The sequence below is a fragment of the Equus przewalskii genome, unplaced genomic scaffold (assembly GCF_037783145.1).
Source record: "Equus przewalskii isolate Varuska unplaced genomic scaffold, EquPr2 contig_452, whole genome shotgun sequence".
Classification (NCBI taxonomy): domain Eukaryota; kingdom Metazoa; phylum Chordata; class Mammalia; order Perissodactyla; family Equidae; genus Equus; species Equus przewalskii.
Window position 1 is genome coordinate 33,090 of NW_027227607.1, and position 22,077 is coordinate 55,166.

General features: G+C 35.0%; 1 protein-coding gene and 1 long non-coding RNA gene across 2 annotated transcripts in view; one reads left to right on the forward strand and one right to left on the reverse strand.

The window, feature by feature from the left end:
- LOC139081321 (uncharacterized) overlaps positions 1 to 22,077 on the forward strand; it is a 103,226-nt gene that overhangs the window by 28,605 nt on the left and 52,544 nt on the right. The window lies entirely within an intron of this gene.
- On the reverse strand, positions 5,683 to 20,687 carry LOC103543820 (olfactory receptor 5D13-like). The gene is made up of 2 exons (XM_070606786.1): positions 20,608 to 20,687; positions 5,683 to 6,736 (listed from the first exon to the last, which is right to left on the reverse strand). Exons 1-2 carry the CDS (start codon positions 20,685 to 20,687, stop codon positions 5,683 to 5,685), a joined length of 1,134 nt encoding a protein of 377 aa, XP_070462887.1.

Here is a 22,077-nt window from a genome sequence, read left to right on the forward strand (position 1 = left end):
AACATGGAACTCAGCAATCTGCTGTTATTCGCTACCTTTCTAATATTAATGTCTAACTGAGCATTTGCAGTCAAATATTTGAACAGTGTTAGGTCAATTTACTGCCTCGCCAAACTTTGTCTATGATTTACCAGTAACAAATCCCATGCATATGCAATTGAAGTTTTCAGACAAAGTTGAGGATTGTGCATTTATTATTAAATCTCATGCATTGTTTCATTCTTTTATTCTCCTCTTGCTCCTTGCATGGTCTTCCATTCTAAGCAGCTTGACTGCTGACCACGTTGTTTCTTGTTTTTACTCAGGCCGCTCTGTCTGCCTCAATTGCCTTTGCCATTTCTTCAGCTTCCTTCAGTACTACCAATTGTCATTGCCCATTCCATTCTCCTTGCTATTTGGGCTATTTGTTAAATTTTTGTTAAATGTTCTTTTACGTCCACTTTTAAACACTATGCAGGTTCTGTTCAACATGTTGTACTCAACACGAACTTTAAGTCGAATAATCACAAGGAGTCTTAATCCGGAAGAGTTAAATATCACTGATAATGAATGTAACACTTCCTCACCCATCTCACAATCATTTGAGAGCCAGGCTCACATTGTTTATTTATTAGTTTACAAGTAAAACAGGTACTAAAAATGAATTAATAAGAAAATAATTGTTAAGAATGTTATGGCGATAATTTTATCAAAGTAGTTAGAGTATTGTGTTTAACTAACTTAGCTTGATACCTGAGGGTATAATTGAGTTTGAATGAATAAACTACTTCTTTGTTAACAGCACAGAAAAAAGAAAATAAGCATCCCATTTATTTTTTCTTATCTGAAACTTTTCTTATAAAATTCTAATATCAACCATTTTTTTCTCCTCATTCAGAGATGAGATTTGAATGGATGGAGAAAAAGCGCCATCACATCATGCCATTTTGTAAAGAACATGGACTTTGGAAGCAGATCCCATTAGTTCAGATTCACCCTCTGTCATTCATTACTTATGTAGTTTTAACAAGTTGTTTAATTTTATGAGCCTCAATTTTATCATCTACAAAATGTGGATAACAACACCATGCTAGATCATTTAATATTTAGAGTGGACATCTTAAATGAGGTTTGACTTTAAAATATCTGAGAATAAATCCCACACTTAGGTAAAGCCTCCACAAATATCAGGTCCCTTCCATCTTGATTCTTTAATGCTGTTGATCTCCAAGAAAACAGCATCGGTTCCAAGTCTTGAAAAAGTTTGCAGAGCAAATTTGGGAAGCTATTTTTAAAAGACTCTCATATCCTGGACTCCTTCTAATTTCAGATTTTTCATTCAATCTGGGCCTCACAATTGTATCCATTTTTAATCCACTTATATATAATCTTCATTTTTCCCTTGCTTTCCTAATCCCATCTTGTCCTCCCTGACTTTCTTTGTGCCAGCTTATGTCTTTGACTGTGGAAAAGGCAATCTTGGAAAAATGAAAAAAAGAGAAATAGTCAAAATGTCCTCCCTCTTCATTTCCACTGTTACCAACTATCCACTCATCTGGATATAAGATTCCCAACTATGCTGCTAAACTACTGTCCAATCTGTAAGATTAAGTTCTGTTTACTCTCACTCAGCCTGGAATGCAATAGGGTAGGGGTTTGGGAAGATATTTTATACTAAACGAATCAAATTGAAAATCTTCAGCCTGGATTTCTATAGTATCTCCAGGAATATATATATAACCACATCCCTTTGTCACTACCATACTGCTTCATTCACAACAGTATTTAAAAACTTTATTGTACAAAAACAAGCCATTTGTATCTTCTAATCTTCCACTGTCTATGCCTCTGAAATGGCACTTCTACACTTGTCCTTTTACACTGTGCCATCATTCATGAGTTACTACGTAACTCTCCCAAGAAAACATCGCTGGGTAATCTACATGTCTTTTCTCTTATTTTCCCACTCATATCATCACAACGTTTGTACAATGGCTCACATATTTTGCTATTTTTACAGGTATGTGTTTGTGTGCATGTGGGGGTGTATGTATGTCTGTGCGTTAGCCTTTTCCCTGAAGAATATAATTTCTTTAGAATAAGACTTATTAACATTTCTTCCATGACACCGAATGTGCTTAAAATAGACATATTTCGAGTTCAGGACAATGGTCCTGGGAACAATGAATGTAGAATTTAGCCTGTTGATTATAACCATGAACTAAGTAGATATTGCTCTTAGCTCAGGTAGGTTTCTCTTGTTAAAAATTTGCTAGATTCCAGTATCCCTCACTTCAGAATGAAAAGACGATCCTAGGTAGAATCAACTCACCAAAAGTCAGATATTCCTGATGTATCTTTTTTTTTTCTTGAAGGCTTCCTTGCTAGTGTTAATAAACTGAATAAAATATTGACTCAAAATTGATTTTTTTCTAGATTTTCCCAATCGTTTAGTTAGACAGTTGATGGTTCTTGCAAAACATTACTTAATAAAGATACCAAGAAACATAATTTTTGCAACTGTCAAGAAGTTTTGGAGGAAGCATAGACATGTCCTTGAGGAATAGACAGACCTGGATCCTATACTCCATGATCAGGGTGTTTTATGTCTAAGTATCTGACCTTGGGGACATAGGCCTTGGAGAATCCCGACAGAGTCTTTTGTCATGAACTACAAACAAAATAATTAGAAGAAACTTCCTCTTCTGCAACTTAGAATATAATTTCTTCTCAATCATTAACATGTGGATCTTTATGTCTTAAAAATAATTTACCTTTGTATAGAGGCGATACTTCTTAAAATCATGAAAAAATGACAGTCACATCTACTCCAATGACTCCAACTTCATTATAGTTGATATGATATGCTCTTTAATCTCTTTATTTTGCTTAAGTTTTGGCACATGTATTTTTATGGAAACACATTTAACATTATTGTACATATTTTTACATTCAACCATTTAGGCTTATTGTTCGTTACAGCCTGAATATGCATTTCTTCAGCTGGGAGTTGGGAGAGGGGCTATATGCTATTTACCCCCATCTTGTCTATAGATCTAGCTGTATTCTTCAGTTCAGCCATAGAGACCAGAGTCCTGATGTTTTAAATCCATCTATGTGATTCTTGTACCTATTCCTCTAGGACACAAATTAGTTAGGAAAGAAAATAGTCCTAATTGTTGACCTGTCTTGACACAGGACTTCAAGGAAAAACAGCCACATTCATACATACTACATCCAAAATTTCAAAAGAAGAGCATCATATAAATTCATTAGTAGGAAAAATAGTAAACTAAAACCAACATTTACTAGAACCATTAGTGAACTAACACATTATGTAACATACATTTAGCTGTAGAGTTAAAATGTCTACTTTTAGGCTGAAAGCATAACCTAAGAGTTTTTGAAAAGAATTTTGCATTACATTTGTGTAAATTAACTTCTCATTCTAGAGTGTTTACAAAAATAAAAGAACATCCTGTTCTAAAAGGATTTTGCAACTGTTTACTATTTTTTTGTTTTTGTTTTGCTGAGCAAGATTCACCCTGAGCTAACATCCGTGACAACCTTCCTCTATTTTATATATGGGTCACCTTCACAGCATGGCTGACGAATAGCATAGGTCCATGCCCCGGATCCGTCTGTGAACCCAGGCAGCCAAAATGGAGCACACCGAAATTAACCATTGTGGGGCCAGCTTCATGCTTTTGTTTTACTTTCCATTACAAGACAGAAAACCTGAGTACCCAATTACAAGTTATAACTTCAAATTACAAGTATACAATTACAAGTATAACTTCAAAATCAATATTTAAGAATAATATATTCTAATATTTACCCTATAAACCTTACCGAATATACCAAATATTCCATGATGCATGCTCAAACCTCCTAAATACTTTTTGCTTTTTTAAAGATATTTACTAAACTATGCACACTCATACAAACACACAGATACACACACACACACAGGTTTTCATAGTACCTGATATGAACATTTACTTACATCCCCTGGTTGAAAAAGAATTAAAAATTACAGTAAATTCTTTGTTACCATTGCAATTCACTGAGTATCGAGAATGTTGCAGTATATCCTTAAAGAGTAAGTTACATAAGACATGATTTGATGTAAAGCATTCTGGAAAAGAGCATTCAATTTCTGTATGAATATAAAACTCTAAATCATGGAGAGAAACAAGTAACATTTAATGGGTTGAATTAGAACCACAACACATGGATATCACTCTATTCTCTGCTTGTAAAGCTTAATCATGATTAGCAAGACACAAGTAGAAAAGGCAAGTTCTTATATTTGATCTAAACCAGTCATTTGCTTAAAGCAACCCAATGACCTATCAATTATTAGAAAGCTTTGGTAAAATATGTCCAAGTCATGAGTTATCTGTTATCTGCCATAGAGTTATCTGGCCTTATCGAGAAAGAATGTGTTCCTTGAGATAAATGTTTTAATCAGTCTTTGCTAGAGTTTGAACCAAACTCTACACTTCTCCATATAACCCTGACCATTGACTTGTAACTTTACAGTTCTCCAAGAGTTAGGTAACATTCTCACACTTTGACTTCGGGCCTAGCCATGTGTTTTCCTTTGATTCATAAAATAATAGCAGGTGAGACTCAAACAGGAGCTTGAAATATGTTCTTTTGTTGGGCATACATTACTGTGATTCAGCATTCAACACAGACCAGTAGCTAAATGGTCCAACAAAGATGGTATACAAGCAGGCCTGTAGATTGAAGGTTAGTTCATCTGGTGAGCTCAGTGTTGACACTAAAGTGACCCAGTTGGTATCAGCAGAGTGACCTCTGTCAAGTCACTGATTCAAAAGGATTGTTACTGCTGCATCCCAATGGAGTTCAAGACTGTTTGGTTTTTGTAAGTAAATCACTGGTCCCTGAATAAGATTGATGCATTTTATTATCAATATCCTGGTTGCTGTATTGTACTGTCATCAGGGAAACTGGGTAAAGCACATCAAGATCTCTCTATATTATTTATTGTAACAAATAAATTAAAATTACCTCAATAAAATTTCAATAAACAAATAAATCAATCAATGAAATATACAACCACATTGACATAAATGGAAAAACTAGAGTGATGGGCCATACTTCCAACACATGTACCATTTTCTTGTGCTAGTGCATGGAAATAAAATATTATATATTTGATTATACTACCAATTATAATTTAACTACATCATATTTGGAACTTTTTAAGGGTAATATATTCCTTATTTATTTATGCTTGTCTATGACTCTTCCAGTGCTAAGATGTTTCTTATGGAACTAAATATAATTTTTTTAGATATTTAGGGTCTTACATTGAACAGCTCTTAATGTACCACTTTTATATTAAGAAGTATACTTCCTCATTGTAACCAATAATCCCTCATATCTTCTCAAAAATCCCAAATGACTTAAATTGAACTGAAATCTGTCCTGGGCAATCATACTGTGATACACACCATACAGAACCCTTTATATTCCAATTTTTGAATCAAAGACTTAGTTTAAGTAGTCTATGGTTTTATACCTAGTATTATTTGTAATGTTATTTTACTAAACATTAGAACAAATAGATATTGGACTGTCAACTACAATGTTATCGTAGATTTGTGTACTGCTTTGCTATAGAACAACTCTATCCACTACTCTCAAAAGAAACAAAGAACATTTCTATTTTTATAATTCATCACACAACGATTTAGTATTGACTAACTTGTGGGCTGTATCTTTCACATCTTTGTTCCTGAGGCTGTAGATCAGGGGATTCAGCATTGGGATGACCACTGTGTAAAAGACAGAGGCTACTTTGACCATGAGCCATGAACTTCTGGAGTTAGGAACACAGTAGAGAAAAAGGACGCTCCCATGGAAAATGGTAATGGTGGTCAGGTGGGAGGCACATGTGGAGAAGGCTTTTTGGCGTCCCTCAGTTGAAGGCATCTTCATGACAGTGATAAAAATGAAAACATATGAAGTAAGGATGATTATTAAGCTGCTTATTTCATTGAATGTGGCAGAGACTATCATGATCTTCTGGTTAACGTATGGATCTGAGCAGGAGACAGCAACTATGGCAGCTTGCTCACAGCCAAAGTTATTTATGAAGTTATTACCACAAAAGGATAAGGTCAACAAAAAGCATGTGAATATTAAAGAACAGGCTATACCCCAAGAGTAGGATGCAGACACCAACAAAAAACAAAGCTTCTGAGACATGACAACTGTGTAGAGAAGAGGGTTACAAACTGCCACAAATCGGTCATATGCCATTGCTGCCAACATGAATGTTTCTGTCACCACAAAAATACATCCAAAGAAGAATTGCGTGATGCATCCTGTGAAGGAGATGGTTCTGTCTTCCACAACCAAGTTTTCTAATAGTTTGGGTGTAACTATGGTAGAGTAACAGAAATCAACAAAGGATAAGTGGCTGAGGAAAAAGTACATGGGGGTGTGGAGTTTGGGGTTGATCTTGATAATCACAATCATGCCTAGGTTTCCCAGCACAATGACTGTGTAGATGGTCAGGAATACCAGAAACAGAGGCAACTGGAGTTTTGGGTATTCTGAGAAGCCCAAAAGAACAAAGGTGACTCCACCACTCTGATTTTCTTGGTTCCTGTGGATAAAAGATGAAAGTTGACCCAGAGAAGTAAGAACCAAGATTTGAAATTGGTAAGAGAATAGAAGAAAAGTTGAGAGGCTCAATGGATCTCTATTAAGGGTGATGCTAAAAATGCTGGACTTCCACTGTTACATTATTTCAAAAGGTCGTCTTTTCTTATGTGATTATTACACAGTGAATAAGGATTTTGTGTGAGTGGAATAATCAAAAACAAAGTTAAGACAGGAAGAATAAAAAAGAGAGTAGATCCCAATATATTTCAAATAACAATACTTTTTCATCATAGGCAGCTGACATAATGAGAAGGGGCAATCTAACATGGTTCAATCTCGGCTTAGTAAAAATAGTTGTATTGGAGGAAATGTATATCATGAGTTTCTACAATTTCTTCCCTGCCTCACCTCTTAAGCTGTGAGATAATTAACTTACGTCTCTGAAAAAATTTTTTAAATGGTAACATTCTTACAAAATGATCAATTTAATACTTTCTTACTTGTACTACGTTCTTTTCAGTGCCCTTCTGACTCTTAGTAACACAATGGTCTCAATACATTCTGGTCCTGTGCTGTAGAAGTATTCTAATCTTTTCACTCATGTTGAACTAATTTTTAAAATAGTTAAATGTTATTATTGATGGCATATTGCATTATTCTTCAGGAGGTGTTCACAACAAAATATGTGCTGTGTCTTCAGTGATAATAGTTGAAACAATATTGAACAAAAAGATCTTCATTTTCCAATGTGGTAAATTTTGTAAGTTGGGTAAGTGACAAATAATAGAACTATGAAAATACTGGATGATGCATATAAGTTTCAAGCTGCAGGAAAAATTAAGTTTGAATCTTTTCCAAGGACCAGTGTCAGGATACAGACCCACCTCAAATAGTGCACCATAATATTTCTTGAATATTACCTGATGCCAGTAGGTATTTATTCAACAGTAAAATGAGCATGGTAATAATACAAAATCTAAGTTACTAGAAAGGAAATAGGTATTTTGATAATGAAATTAAAAGCTGTAAGATGTGATGTGATGCACAGCAGATATCCAGCTTTCTTATTTATTGGATTTATGCGTAGTTGATATGATTTCAAAAACCTTACTTGGTTGTGAAAATCAGGCCCAAGCATGGACACCTGTCAACAGGTGGGGTCATTTGGGAATACAATGTAGAAATTCTTTCCTAGAGAATCCACACAACACAAACAATGTAGGATTTCTTTGGGCACTTCATCTAAGATGCATAATAAGTATTCCCCATTCTCCTACAGATTTTTTCATTACACTATAGTTTTCTCTGATTCCCACATGCTTCTGCCCATAGGAAAGTTATTTTCCAAAAATCACTCCCATGGCAGATCCTTCCTCTGTAAAAATGCTTAATATAAATCTAGCCACTGGAAAGATAGATTATGGACATATTTCCCTATCACATTCCTTCAATTTAAAATGTTCTATGCAACATTGCCAGAACAATTTTCCATGATTAATTTAGCTGAGAACCAATGAATTTTAAGATGCCAAATACTTTTTATTAATTAATACATGAAATTTACATTGTTCATCCTTGCTTTTCCAAAAATTCTTGTATCTATAAATTCAACCTCATTAACATTTAACATTCTTTTTTAGTCATGGCGGATTTGGCAAGTTCAGCTACATAGCACATGCTCATTTGTTTATAGTTTATTGTCCCATTTTATTCTCACAATTATAATGTTTTATTTTATAACCTACTATTATAAACATTCTCATTGTTTCTTCTCTTTTGTACACATACATACTTAATATTTATAACTCACAATTCCATATGCTGTATCTTGTCATTTCCAAACATGGTTATTGTCACTTTCTTCCTCAGAGATCATAAGAAGCGTGAATACAAGGCCCATTTTTTTTTATTATTGTCTATTTTCCAAAATGTTTATTTCATTGCAGGCTACATTGTGGCCCCCCAATGAGAAAACCAGGATGAATATCATTTGAAAGAAAAAAGGAATCAGAATATAACACCATAATCCCTCTCCTAGTCAAACTAAGTGGATTTGTGGACACTGTTCCAAACATGTATTTATCTACTGCAATGATTCCTGGGAGCCTCTATATCCCTTCTAAAGTAAATAAAAGAAGACTAAATCAACTCACCTAAATACAGAAGCACTTGAGTGAGTCATTTACTGAAGAATTCTCTGCTAATGTTAAGGAAATCCAGGACTGTTCCTGCTTGGTATTTGATTAATAGAAACAGATCTGAAAACAGTAGTAGGAGTCCCAAGAATATTTCATTAAATGTTTCCTATAAGTTACGTTTTTTCCAACATATTAGGAAAACTCAGAGATATCAGATATAAGATCACATCTGAAAACTAAATTCTAGCAGCAAACTGTGTTGCAAATATATAAATCAAGACCTTAGGGATGTAAAGACTAGAGAATATCATTGAAGGATTGTGTTGAAGACTGCAATTCTAGTAATTAGACATAACATTGTCCGGTGTGACATCTTCGATGTATATTATTTTCCCAAAGTTCTCCTGGGGCATTTGTATTATCAAGTTTGCTCAATTAATCTTAAGAAAAATAAACAAGATTTTATATATCTTAACTTTACATGGATGTAGAAAACAGAAATGGGCAAGGGAAAAAGTGTCTATAAAACAATAGCTAGAGAGAGCAATTATTAATTCATGTTTAATTTATTTTTCTATTTTCTTATGAAGGTATTTTTATCTTCCCATGTTTCTAAATATAGAGCTGCCTACACAATAAGCCACATTGTTTATTTTTTCTTTGTTAATTAGTAATATATTGTAAAAGTGATTTTCTATTCACACTATTCATTTCTATTGATTTTATTAATAGAAAACAATTTGCATTGGCCTTTTAAATGTAAGTAGAGTGCTCTCAGATGTTCATATTTACTATTGAACCTTGAAAAAAATTTTGGATCATATGTTTTCTAAAAATATCAGTTTATGAAAAAGATGATCACTAATTTTGGTAACACTTTCCACAGTGCTTTTAAAGACAAATCAAATTTACCAGTGACTTGATGAAGTAGATGATTATTTCTCACTAAAGCAAGACCAAAAATGCATTCCTGAACATTCATGGCTCTGCTCCTTATAATATTATAGGGGCTCAGGTTTCTCCCTGTCTGTGGCTCACCATCATTATGGTGCTTCTGAGGTTATGGTTCTCTTTTGTAAATGAAGAAGAGGCAATCATAGAACAACCCTGTAAATACTTGTTTAGAAAAGCTTGATCTCATTGGAGCTGACCTCACACAGCACAGAGGAAAATCAAGGACAAGCGACACTCAGCAGTCTCAGAAACGCTACACCTGAGGAACTGCATCTCTAAATATTTATCTGTGTTCATCAGAGATGCTGGCCTGTGCTTTTATCGTGGGATCTTTGTGTAGCTTTGGTATCAGTGTAATGTTGGGCTCAGAAAATCAGTTTGGAAGTTTTCCCTCTACTTTTTGGAAGACTTTAAGAAGGACTGATATCAATGATTCCTTAAAAGTTTGGTTGAATCCTCAACAAAAGACTAGCAAACTGAATCCAATAGCATACTGAAAGGATTATATAACATGATCTGGTGAGATTGTTCCAGGAAGTTAAGTCTGGTTCAACATAAACAACCAATCAGTGCACTGTACAACATTAAGAGAACAGAGGAATAAAACCACGTGATCACCTCAATTGACACAGGGAAAGCATTAGACATATTCAAGCACTCTCTCACGATAAAAACGCTCAGAAAACTATGACTAGTAGGGAACTTTATCAAGCTAATAAAGCCTATTACGAAACTAATAAAAGCTGTTCATGAAATTCCACCAGTAGCATAAGAAATGGTTAAAGACTGAAAGCTTTCTACTAAGAAGACAAGGATGCAACTTTCACCACTCCTGGCCTTTTTGTACTGGAAGTTCTAGCCAGTGTACTTAGGCTAAAAATAGAAACGAAAGGCATCCAAGTTTGAAACAAGTTAAACTATGTCTATTCATAGGATACATCTATATCTATATATATATTTATATCTCCCAAAGAATTAATGACAACAAAAAACTAATAGAACCAATAAACAAATTCAGCAAAGTTACATGGTACAAAATAAGCGGGAAAAAATCAGTTGTGCTTCTATAAGGCAGAGATGAGCAATCTTCACAGAAATTAAGAAAATAATTCCACTTAAGTAGCACCTAACAGAATGAAATACCTAGAAAACTTAACAAGGAGGTGAAAGACTTGTACACTGAAAACTAAAAACCACTACTGAAACAAATGAAAGAACAGCTAAATAAATGAAAAGGTATTGTGTGTTCATAGTGAAGGAAACCAGATTATATTATCCTAAAATATGCCTTTTACATAAACATTATTTTGAGTTGAAGGCAAGTAGGTGGCAGCAAATAGAGGAAAAGCTCTCTCTAGTCTCCCTTTTTCTCCTAAAAGGCAAGATATTAATTCTTCTTTTACTGGAGACAGACTCTTACCAGCTCAAAGGCACCAAAGACATTTGTAAACAAACCTTACTCAATCGCTTTCCATCCATTTACTTACCTTCCGAGATTTTGCTGCCTTACAAAGCCAAAAACTGCTTTCCTTTGTCTTGTCATTTCTCTCTAAATTTATTGTTCCTTCTTGAAGATGCTACCTAAGCCACAGTTCTAATGTGTCCCTTTGAGTTTCTCTATGTTGAGTTTTCTCCTATGTGATGTGCATTGTATGCATTAATTAACTGTTTTTCTCGTTAACATGTCTTTTTGTTAAAAAGCTCAAACTGAAAAATTAAAATGGGTAAAGTTTCCCTCCTCTACAATAGCTTGGAAGACTTAATATTGTTAAACTGAAAATACTACCACAATTTGTGGTATGCAATCCTTATCAAAATTCCCAAGGGAATTTTGTGGAAATAGAAACTGATCTGCAAATTCATAAGGAAATCTAAGGGACTGAATAGCTAAAGCAAACTTGAAAGACAACAAATTTGGGGGATTCACAATTCCTGATTTCACAACTTAACCACAAAACTACAGCATAGTACGAGGAAAAGGATAAATATTCAAAGTACGGGAATAGGATTGAGAATCCAGAAATAAACCCACATATCTATGGAACATTGATTTTCAACAGGCGTCCTAGGACATTCAATGGGGAAAGAATAGTTTCTTTAATAAGCGGTGCCAAGACAACTGGAAATTCACATGTAAGATAATGAGGTTGGGGTCCAGCCCAGTGGCGCAGCAGTTAAGTTTGCATGTTCAGCATTGGCAACCCAGAGTTCACTGGTTCGGATCTCAGGTGTGGACCTACATGCTGCTTATCAAACCATGCTATGGCAGGTGTCCCACGTATAAAACAGAGGAAGACGGGAATGGATTTTATAGCTCAGGGCCAATCTTTCTCAGCAAAAAGAGGAGGATTGGTGGCAGATGTTAGCTCAGGGTTAATCTTCCTCAAAAAAAATAATAATAATAATGAGGTTGTACACCTACATATCACACAGAACAATTGACTCAAAATTGAATGGACAAGAAATTTTCACATATTGAAGTATATGAGGTAGTTATTCTCATTTAAAACTGATTCAGCTTGAAGTATAGAAGCTTGACTTATGCCCTATCAAATACACATTGTACATCTGCTTTAATAATTAAAGTAAAAGAATGCACTCTTTGAAGATAAGAATACATGCTTCCCCTCCTACAACACCAGTATGGGTAACACCTGTATCAGTACTACTCAGGATATATTCCTTTTCCTGTACATCAAGGTCATGTTGTCCTGCTAATTTGCAACTGAATACCTCCTTGAAACTTTGATGAATATGTATCCTGGGCATGTTTAATGTGTGTTCTTAGTTCTAAAAAGGTATAAAACTGTACTGAAAACAATGCTTCTCTGGAATACTTTCTCCCTGTGTGGAAACTGCCTTCCCAGGTTATAATCATCAGCTTGGCTCAAAGAAAATCTCAAGTTATCTCTTCTATCTTTAGAATGGTAATTGCTAAACTGCATTGACAGAACAAATCCCTACATGCAAGAGCAAAAACTATAAAACACTTAGAAGAAAAACAGAGGTACATTTTCATGGCCTTGGATTTGGTAATGGATTCCTAGATATGAGAACAAAAGTATAAGCCACAAAAGAAAAAAATAGATAGGGCTTGCCCCGTGGCCTAGTGGTTAAGTTCGCGTGCTCCGCTGCAGGCGTCCCAGTGTTTCGTTGGTTTGAATCCTGGGCGCGGACATGGCACTGCTCATCAAACCACGCTGAGGCAGCGTCCCACATACCACAACTAGAAGAACCCACAATGAGAAATATACAACTATGTACTGGGGGGCTTTGGGGAGAAAAAGGAAAAAATAAAATCTTTAAAAAAAAATAGATAAATTGGACTCCTTGAAATTTAAAATATTTACGCATCAAAAAACATTATCAAGCGGCCTGCTCAGTGGCACAGCAGTTAATAAGTTCACAAGCTCTGTTTTGGTGGCCTGGGGTTAGCTACTTCAAATCCTGTGTAGGGACCTACACACCACTTATTAAGTCATGTTGTGGCAGGTGTCCCACATATAAATTATAAAAAGATGGACATGGATATTAGCTCAGGGATAATCTCCTTCAAATAAATTATTAATAAGGTGAATAAAAAGCCTACAAAATAAGAGAAAAGCTTTACAAATCAAATATCTGATAGCAGTCTAGTATCCAGAATTTCTATAGCACTCTTACAACTCAGTAACAAAAAGCCAAATAAGATATATAACAAGGTTTACAAATGTCAAAATAGCACATGAAAAGATGCTCGAGATCTTTAGATTTTAGGAAAATGCAAATCAATATTATAATGAGATGGCACTTCACATCCACTGGGATGACTAAAAAACAAACATATATTAGCAAGTGTTGGCAAGGATTTGGAGCAACTTGAACTGTCATACAATGTTCATGGGAATCCAAAACGGCTCAGACACTGTGGAATTCAGTCTGCTGGTTCCTCACATAGACAAACATAGAATTACTATTAAATCCAATGCATAGTAAAAATTTTTGTCTTGGACAAAGAGAAGTTGGCATTTGCCCTCAATTTCTGGGAGAAAATCTATCTCTTACCTAATAGTAGTGTCTGTTTAGGGAGGGCATCTGGCCACCCCTGATATCAGGGTGGAGCTGGTCATATTAGACAATCTTAAGGTAGAGATTGCTCATACCAGAAAGATTAACCATATAATTTAGGGCAGAGGCCTTTAGATATGGGTTATCAATCAACCTGGAGGCTGAGATCAACCATTTGGACAATCAAGCCATCAAGCCCATGTGATAGAGTCCTAATAAAAACCGAACACTGAGGCTCATGTGAACCTCCCTGGTTGGGAATAACTCATGTTTATTGTACAATGTTAATGCTGGGATGATAACATATTCTGAGCACTATGGGAATTTCTCTTGTGGACTCCTCCTAGACTCTGTCCAATATGTCTCTTCCCTTGTGTTATTGATCTGTATCCATAGCTTGTGATGAACTATAACTCTGAGCATAGTTTTCAGTTAGTTGTTTGAAATATCTTGGAAATTAGTGTACCTAAGAGTGGTTTTGGGAATTCCTCAGGCTTTCATTTTGTGTCAGAATTGAGTGCACTACTGGACATTGTGCCCTCAAACCTCACAGTTTGGCTAACTCTAGGTACCCAGCAATTCCATTCTTAGCTATATATCAAATAGAATTGACAACAGGCACACAAACACTCACACATGAATGTTCCCCACAGCACTATTCACATTAGACGAAAGGTCAAGCAGACCAAATGTCCTTCAATAAATTGATGGATACCCTAAAAGTAGTATTTATAGGTGTTGGAATATTATTTAATCATAAAAAGAAATAAAGTGCTGATAGATATGATAATGTGGATGTATATTGAAACAGCATGCCAAATGAAATAAACCAGGCACAAAGATCACATATTGCATGATCCTCTTTATATGAAATGAATAGGATGGGCAAATACATAGCGACAGAACGTAGATTGCTCATTATTAGGACCTGGGAGGAGGGGAAAATTGGGAAAAAATGTTTAATGGGTATGATATTTTTTGCGATGATGAAAATATTTTGGAACTAGTTAGAGGTGTGGTTGCACAATATGGTGGGTATTTTAACGTGATTAATGTTTTTTTAATTTAAAATTATTAATATTGTGAGAATTTCATTTCAATAAAAAAGCCAGCTATGAAAAGGGAATGAGATTTGATCCTATATTTTTCCTCAGCCTCAGTCTCTGCAGTAATTGAGTCAAATTTGTCAAAGGCAAAAATCTTGTCCTTCCCTTAACTGAAATTCCATTGCTTCAATTTTCCATACTATTGATAATTTATTATCCAGAAAGAAGTAAATGAATTTTTTGTTATAACACTCTGTCCCTTGTGTTCCTAGTTTGCTGAGTATTTTATCATGAATAGTTGCTTAATTTTATTAACTATTCTTCACACATGTTGAGGTGACTATATGTTCTTCTATTTTATTTTGTTAATGTGATGAATCACATTGATGGATTAGAAATGATATACCAAACTTGAAATCTTGGATTAAATCCCTCTTGAATGTGATGAACTATCTATTTTATATCTTGATGAATTGATTTGATATTTTAACTATTTGTCAGTATATATTTATGATATGTTGTTCTGTAACTTACCTATCTAGTGATGCTGGCATCATAAAATGAATGGGAAAGTGTTCTCTACTTATTCTGTTGTTTGTGTAAGTTTATGTAAGATTGGAATTACATCTTCTCTAATGCACCATCTACATTGGGGATAAGGCTATAACTTTTTTTTTGAGGAAGTTCAGCCCTGAGCTAACTACTGTCAGTCCCCCTCTTTTTGCTGAGGAAGCCTAGCCCTGAGCTAACATCCATGCCCATCTTCCTCTACTTTTATATGTGGGACGCCTACCACAGCATGGCGTGCCAAGTGGTGCCGTGTCCATACCCAGGATTTGAACCGGTGAACCCTGGGCCACCAAGAAGTGGAACGTGCACACTTAACCACTGCACTGCCAGGCCAGCCATGGGGATAAGGCTATAACATTTTATAAGGCTTTCCTGGAATTTTGATGATAGTAGTAGGGAAATAAACAGCAATTATAACTAGAAAATCATTCCTATGTATTGCTTTTCTCAGATGCACAAGTTCATAACTAGTTTCATATACTTTCTATTGGGTTTTATCTTTGTGCTTATAACGCAACTTTTTTCATCAATAAGGTTGTCCTTGAACTAGCATCAACTATGTGTTTAGACAGTAATATTCAAGAAAGAGCATTTATCTAGGTGTTCCACAATCCTTCCCCTAGCTGTCCATCTAAATTTCCTTTTCCTCTTTCAGGGTCAATCTTTTTCTAAAATGACGAATAGTAGGGAAGATCAGCCATGCAGCAAGAATATCACCTAAGAACTACCGCTGGAATGCTCATAGGAAAATTTTCCAGCATTGCAAATTTCCTTAAGTCTTGATTATTACTAAATCTTATATGAAAATTAATATTTACACACTGTAGTCTACATTCAACTTAGAACATTTTCACCATTAAGCGACTATTAATTCTGTAAATTCTTCCTATAATCTTGTGAACACCTTCATCAAAAAACTTCACACAGCTCTTCAGAAATGAAACAAAAGAGCTGCACCTATCCAAACCACTAATAAGAATTTAAAGTAAGAAGAGTAAAATTCATACTGAGAAATGAAAATCCCATCATGAGTACTTTGTAGAACACTTAATGAAATCATTTCTATTAACAGACATACACTCATTTCATCATTTAAAATGTGTGCATTCAGATTGAAATTATAATTTTGAAATTCTGGAGAATATCTGAATTATATTTGTGTACATAAATATCTATTCAAAAGCATTTTCCACAGTAACTAACAATATATTCTAAAGGAGTTTGCAGCTATTTAGAAGTTTTTTAAAATATATAATTTGTTTTCTTTTCGCCTGTAAAACAGAAACCTAATCATAGTTCAAAATTATAATTTACCTAATTTATATAATCTATGTTTTCTTTTAAAGGTTAGCTTCTTAAATGCATGTGTCTATAGTATATGTCAAATATAGTTCACTCTACACTGTGTTCACACCCTATAAATACTTTTTTATTCATTAAAATATTTTTATTAGGGGTTGACCCCATGGCCAAGTGCATCGGTTTATACACTCCGCTTCAGTGGCCTGGAGTTTCCCTGGTTCGGATCTTCTGCGCAGACATGGCACCACTCATGGAGCCATGCTGGGGTAGCATCCCACATGGTACAACTAGAAGTACATACAACTATGTACTAGGGGGCTCTGGGGAGAAGAAGGACAAACAAAAGTCGATTAGCAATGGATGTTAGCTGAGGTACCAATCAAAAATATGCATATTTTTATTAACATACAAACAGACTATTAGAAGACTTGTTGACTTAGTTGAGTGTGTATGACATCTGGTTGACAGAGAATTAGAAGTTAAATAAATTATGCAACTCTATATTTGTATATCACAAATTGTTGAAAATATTATATATTGCTAAACAATCAAGCAAATAGGTTAGGTTACAAAGTTTGACAGCAATCTTCATTATAATAGAAATTAGAATTTTTTTTGTGTGTGTGTGTGTGTGTGTGAGGAATACTGGCCCTGAGCTAAAATCTGTGCAAATCTTCCCCTATTTTGTATGTGGGACATTGCTACAGCATGGATTGATGAGCAGTGTGTACGTACACACCTGGTATCTGAAACCACGAACCTGGGGCCACTGAAGGAGAGTGTGCAAACTTAACCACTACACCACCAGGCCAGCCCCTGGAATTTTTTATTTGGAGATAAAATACCATGATTTGGGTTAAGCCAGTAACATCATTCATAGTCTGCAGTTGGACTGAAACCATGATACCTGGAAAGTTACCAAAACTTTGTCTGTCCTGAGAGATGTCAAACATGATCAGAAACAATTAGCAAAGATAGTCACCTAGTGAAGCTAATCAAATGGCCCATCAATTTATGGAAAAGTCTGTCAAACTACAGCACAGTTTTTATCTGAAATATACAAGAAGAATATTTTCCATTCAGTAAAATTGAGCATAAACTTTAGGTATATTGAAATATCGGGCCCAGTTCTTCATTCCTCCCTGTATCTAAGCTCATTGTCCTATAAGTTTGCAGTTCTACAAGGAAGATATACTTTCTCACCCATTGGCTTTGTGTTCAGCTATATGATTTGCATTGGCTAATAGAATGTTAAAAGACGACACAAATGGGAGCTTGAACTAGCTTTTGTTATAGCACATTTTGTCTTGTGACTCAGCCATTGACAATGCAAGAAAATACTCTAGCCCATTGGTACACAGAGCAGAGCTATTCAATCACCACACAGATCTACAGGATAGAGGTGACTTTGCTAGTTTGGAAAGACTTTAACAGGTTAACCAAGATGCTGTAGCTGATATTAGCAGGGCTGCTCCAATAAATCCCCCAATAAAAAATAAAAATTGCCTAATGTTACATATCAATTAACTTCGTTCATTATAATGCATCAATAATTATATTATACACAACTCAAGATTGGCCAGACTGACAATTTTAGATTAAGCAATCACTACTTCTGAAGTGTGTGGTTTTTAATTTTTAGTTTTTGATGTTTTGTATACAAAGCGCAAATAAAATTTATGTTAACAAATACAGTTTAAGCAAACAATATTCTGGACGGTGTCAGGGCAGAGATATGCTTTCTTTGTACTTGTAATGTACCAATGCTTCGTATGTGGATTTAAAAATATATATATATATTTCTTTTAAATTTAATGTCTGAGTGTGGAATAACTCTTAGTTTACTATATTGCATTTGATGTATCCTCCCTGATGGTAAGCTATAAATTTTTAGAACAACTTTATAAACCCATTCTGTGATGACTTAGAAAAAGAACGAAAGATTTAGTAGGCAGCCAAATGGTAATGTGTACTAACTCAGAAATCTTTACATGACAAACTCCGTGTGTAGAGACTTCATTTAAGTTCTTGGAACTTTACTTATCATTTTATGGCTAATTTACTAAAGTTTAAATTGAACAGAGGTTGAATGATCTGTCCCCCAAGAAGTTACATTAAACATATGTTTTGCTTTGCTTTTTTAAATTATTTAAGTTAATTTTTATTGAGTTAATGATACTTTACAATCTTGTGAAATTTCGGTTGTACGTTATTGTTTGTCAGTTGCATTGTAGCTGCACCCCTTAACCCTTTCTGCCCATCCCACACCCCAACTTTCCCCTGGTTGCCGTTAATCTGTTCTCTTTGTCTACATTTTTAAATTCCCCATGTGAGTTGAGTCATACAGAGATTGTCCTTCTCTATCTGGCTTATTTTCACTTAACATAATTCCCTCAAGGTCCATCCATGATGCTCAAATGGGACAATTTTATTCTTTTTTACAGCTGAGTAGTATTCCATTGTATATATATACCATATCCTCTTTATCCAACCATCAGTTGATGCATACTTAGGCTGCTTCCAAGTCTTGGTTATTGTAAATAATGCTGCAATGAACATTGGGATTCATGGGACTTTTGGAATTGCTGACTTCAAGCTCTTTGGATAGATACCCAGTAGTGGGATGGCTGGGTCATATGGTATTTCTATTTTTAATTTTTTGAAGAATCTCCATATTGTTTGCTTTCCCACCAGCAGCGTATGAGGGTTCCTTTTTCTCCACAACCTCTCCAACATTTGTTACTAGTTGTTTTGGTTATTTTTGTCATTCTAATGGGTGTAAGGTGATATGTTAGTGTAGTTTTGATTTGCATTTCCCTGACGATCAGTGATGATGAACATCTTTTCATGTGCCTATTGGCCATCTGTATATCTTCTTTGGAGAAATGTCTGTTCATGTCTCCTGCCCATATTTTGATCAGGTTGTTTGATTTTTTTGTTGTTGAGTGGTGTGGGCTCTTTATATATTATGGCTATTAACCATTTGTCGGATGTTTGACTTGCAAATATTTTGTTCCCAGTTAGTGGGTAGTTTTTTTGTTTCAATCCTGTTTTCATTTGCCTTGAAGAAGCTCTTTAGTCTAATGAAGTCCCATTTATTTATTCTTTCTATTGTTTCCCTTGTCTGAGAACACATGGTGTCCAAAAAGATTCTTTTAATACTGATGTCAAAGAGGGTACTGCCTACGTTGTCTTCTAGAAGCCTTATGGTTTCAGGTCTTACCTTTAGGTCTTTGACCCATTTAGAGTTTATTTTCATGAATGGTGAAAAAGAATGGTCAATTTTCATTCTTTTACATGTGGCTTTGCAGTTTCCCCAGAACCATTTGTTGAAAAGACTTTCTTTTCTCCGTTGTAGGCCCTCAGCTCCTTTGTTGAAGATTAGCTGTCCATAGATGTGTGTTTTTATTTCTGGGCTTTTAATTCTCTTCCATTGATCTGTGCACCTGTTTTTGTACTGGTACCATGCTGTTTTGATTACTGTAGCTTTGTAGTATATTTTGAAGTCAGGGATTGTGACGCTTCCAGCTTTATTTTTGTTCCTCAGGATTGCTTTAGCAATTCGGGGTCTTTTGTTGCCCCATAGGAATTTTAGGATTCTTTGTAAAGAATATCATTGGGATTCTAATTGGGATTGCATTGAATCTGTAGATTGCTTTAGGTGGAATGGGCATTTTAACTATATTTATTCTTCCAATCCATGTATATGGAATGCCTTTATATCTCTTTATGTCATCATCTACTTCTTTCAGAAAAGACTTGTAGTTTTCATGTATATGTCTTTCACTTCCTTAGTTAAATTCACCCCAAGGTATTTTATTCTTTTTGTTTCCATTTTGAATGGTATTGTGTTCTTGAGTTCTTTTTCTGTTAGTTCATTATTAGAGTATAGAATTGCTACTGATTTATGTAAATTGATTCTATACCCTGCAACTTCGCTGTAGTTGTTGATTGTTTCTAAAAGTTTTCCAATGGATTCTTTGGGGTTTTCTATATACAAGAACATGTCGCCTGGAAACTGAGAGTTTCACTTCTTGCCTCCCTATTTGGATTCCTTTTATGCCTTTTTATTGCATAATTGCTCTGGCCAAAACCTCCAGTACTATGTTAAATAAGAGTGAGAATTGAGGGCATCCTTGTCTTGCTCCTGTTTTCAGGGGTAAGGCGCTCAGTTTTTGCTGATTGAGTGTGATGTTGGCTGTGGGTTTGTCATATATGGCCTTTATTATGTTGAGGTAGTTTCCTTCTATGCCCATTTTGTTCAGCGTTTTTATCATAAATGGCTGTTGGATCTTGTCAAATGCCTTCTCTGCATCTATTGAGATGATCATGTGGTTTTTATTCCTCAGTTTGTTGATGTGGTGAATCACGTTAATTAGTTTGTGGATGTTGAACCATCCCTGTGTCCCTGGTATGAATCCCACTTGATCATGATGTAGGATCCTTTTGATGAATTGTTGAATTCGGGTTGCCCAAATTTTGTTGAGAATTTTTGCATCTATGTTCATCAGCGATATTGGCCTCTAGTTCTCCTTTTTCGTGTTTTCCTTGTCAGGCTTTGGTATCAGCGTGATGTTGGCCTCATAGAATGTGTTAGGAAGTGTTCCATCCTTTCTAATTTTTTGGAATAGCTGGAAAGGATAGGCATTAAATCCTCTCTGAAAGTTTGGTAGAATTCCCCAGGAAAGCCATCTGGTCCTGGGGTTTTATTCTTTGGGATGCTTTTGATTGCTGTTTCAATCTCTTTCCTTGTGATTGGTCTGTTCAAATTGTCTGCTTCTTCTTGAGTGAGCTTTGGGAGGTTGTAGGAGTCCAAGAATTTATCCATTTCCTCTAGGTTATCCATTTTGTTGGCATATAGTTCTTCATAGTATTCTCTTATAATCCATTGTATTTCTGGAGAGTCTTGTTATTTCTCCTCTTTCATTTCTGATTTTGTTTATTTGAGATTTCTCTCTTTTTTTCATTTTAAGACTGGCTGGGGCTTTGTCAATTTTATTTATCTTCTCAAAGAACCAGCTCTTTGTTTCATTGATCTTTTCTACTGCCTTTTTTTGTTTCAATAACATTTATTTATGCTCTGATTTTTATTATTTCTCTCCTTCTGCTGACTTTGGGCTTTGTTTGTTCTTCTTTGTCTAATTCAGTTAGGTGTAGTTTAAGATTTCTTTTTTGGGATTTTTCTTGTTTGTTAACATATGCCTATATTGCAATGAATTTCCCTCTCAATACAGCTTTTGCTGTATCCCATATGGGTTGGTATGGCATGTTATCATTTTAATTTTTCTCAAGATATATTTTGAATTCTTCTTTAATTTGATCAATGATACATTGCTTGCTCAATAGCATATTGTTTAGTCTCCACGTCTTTGTGCCTTTCTCAGCTTTTTTCTCGT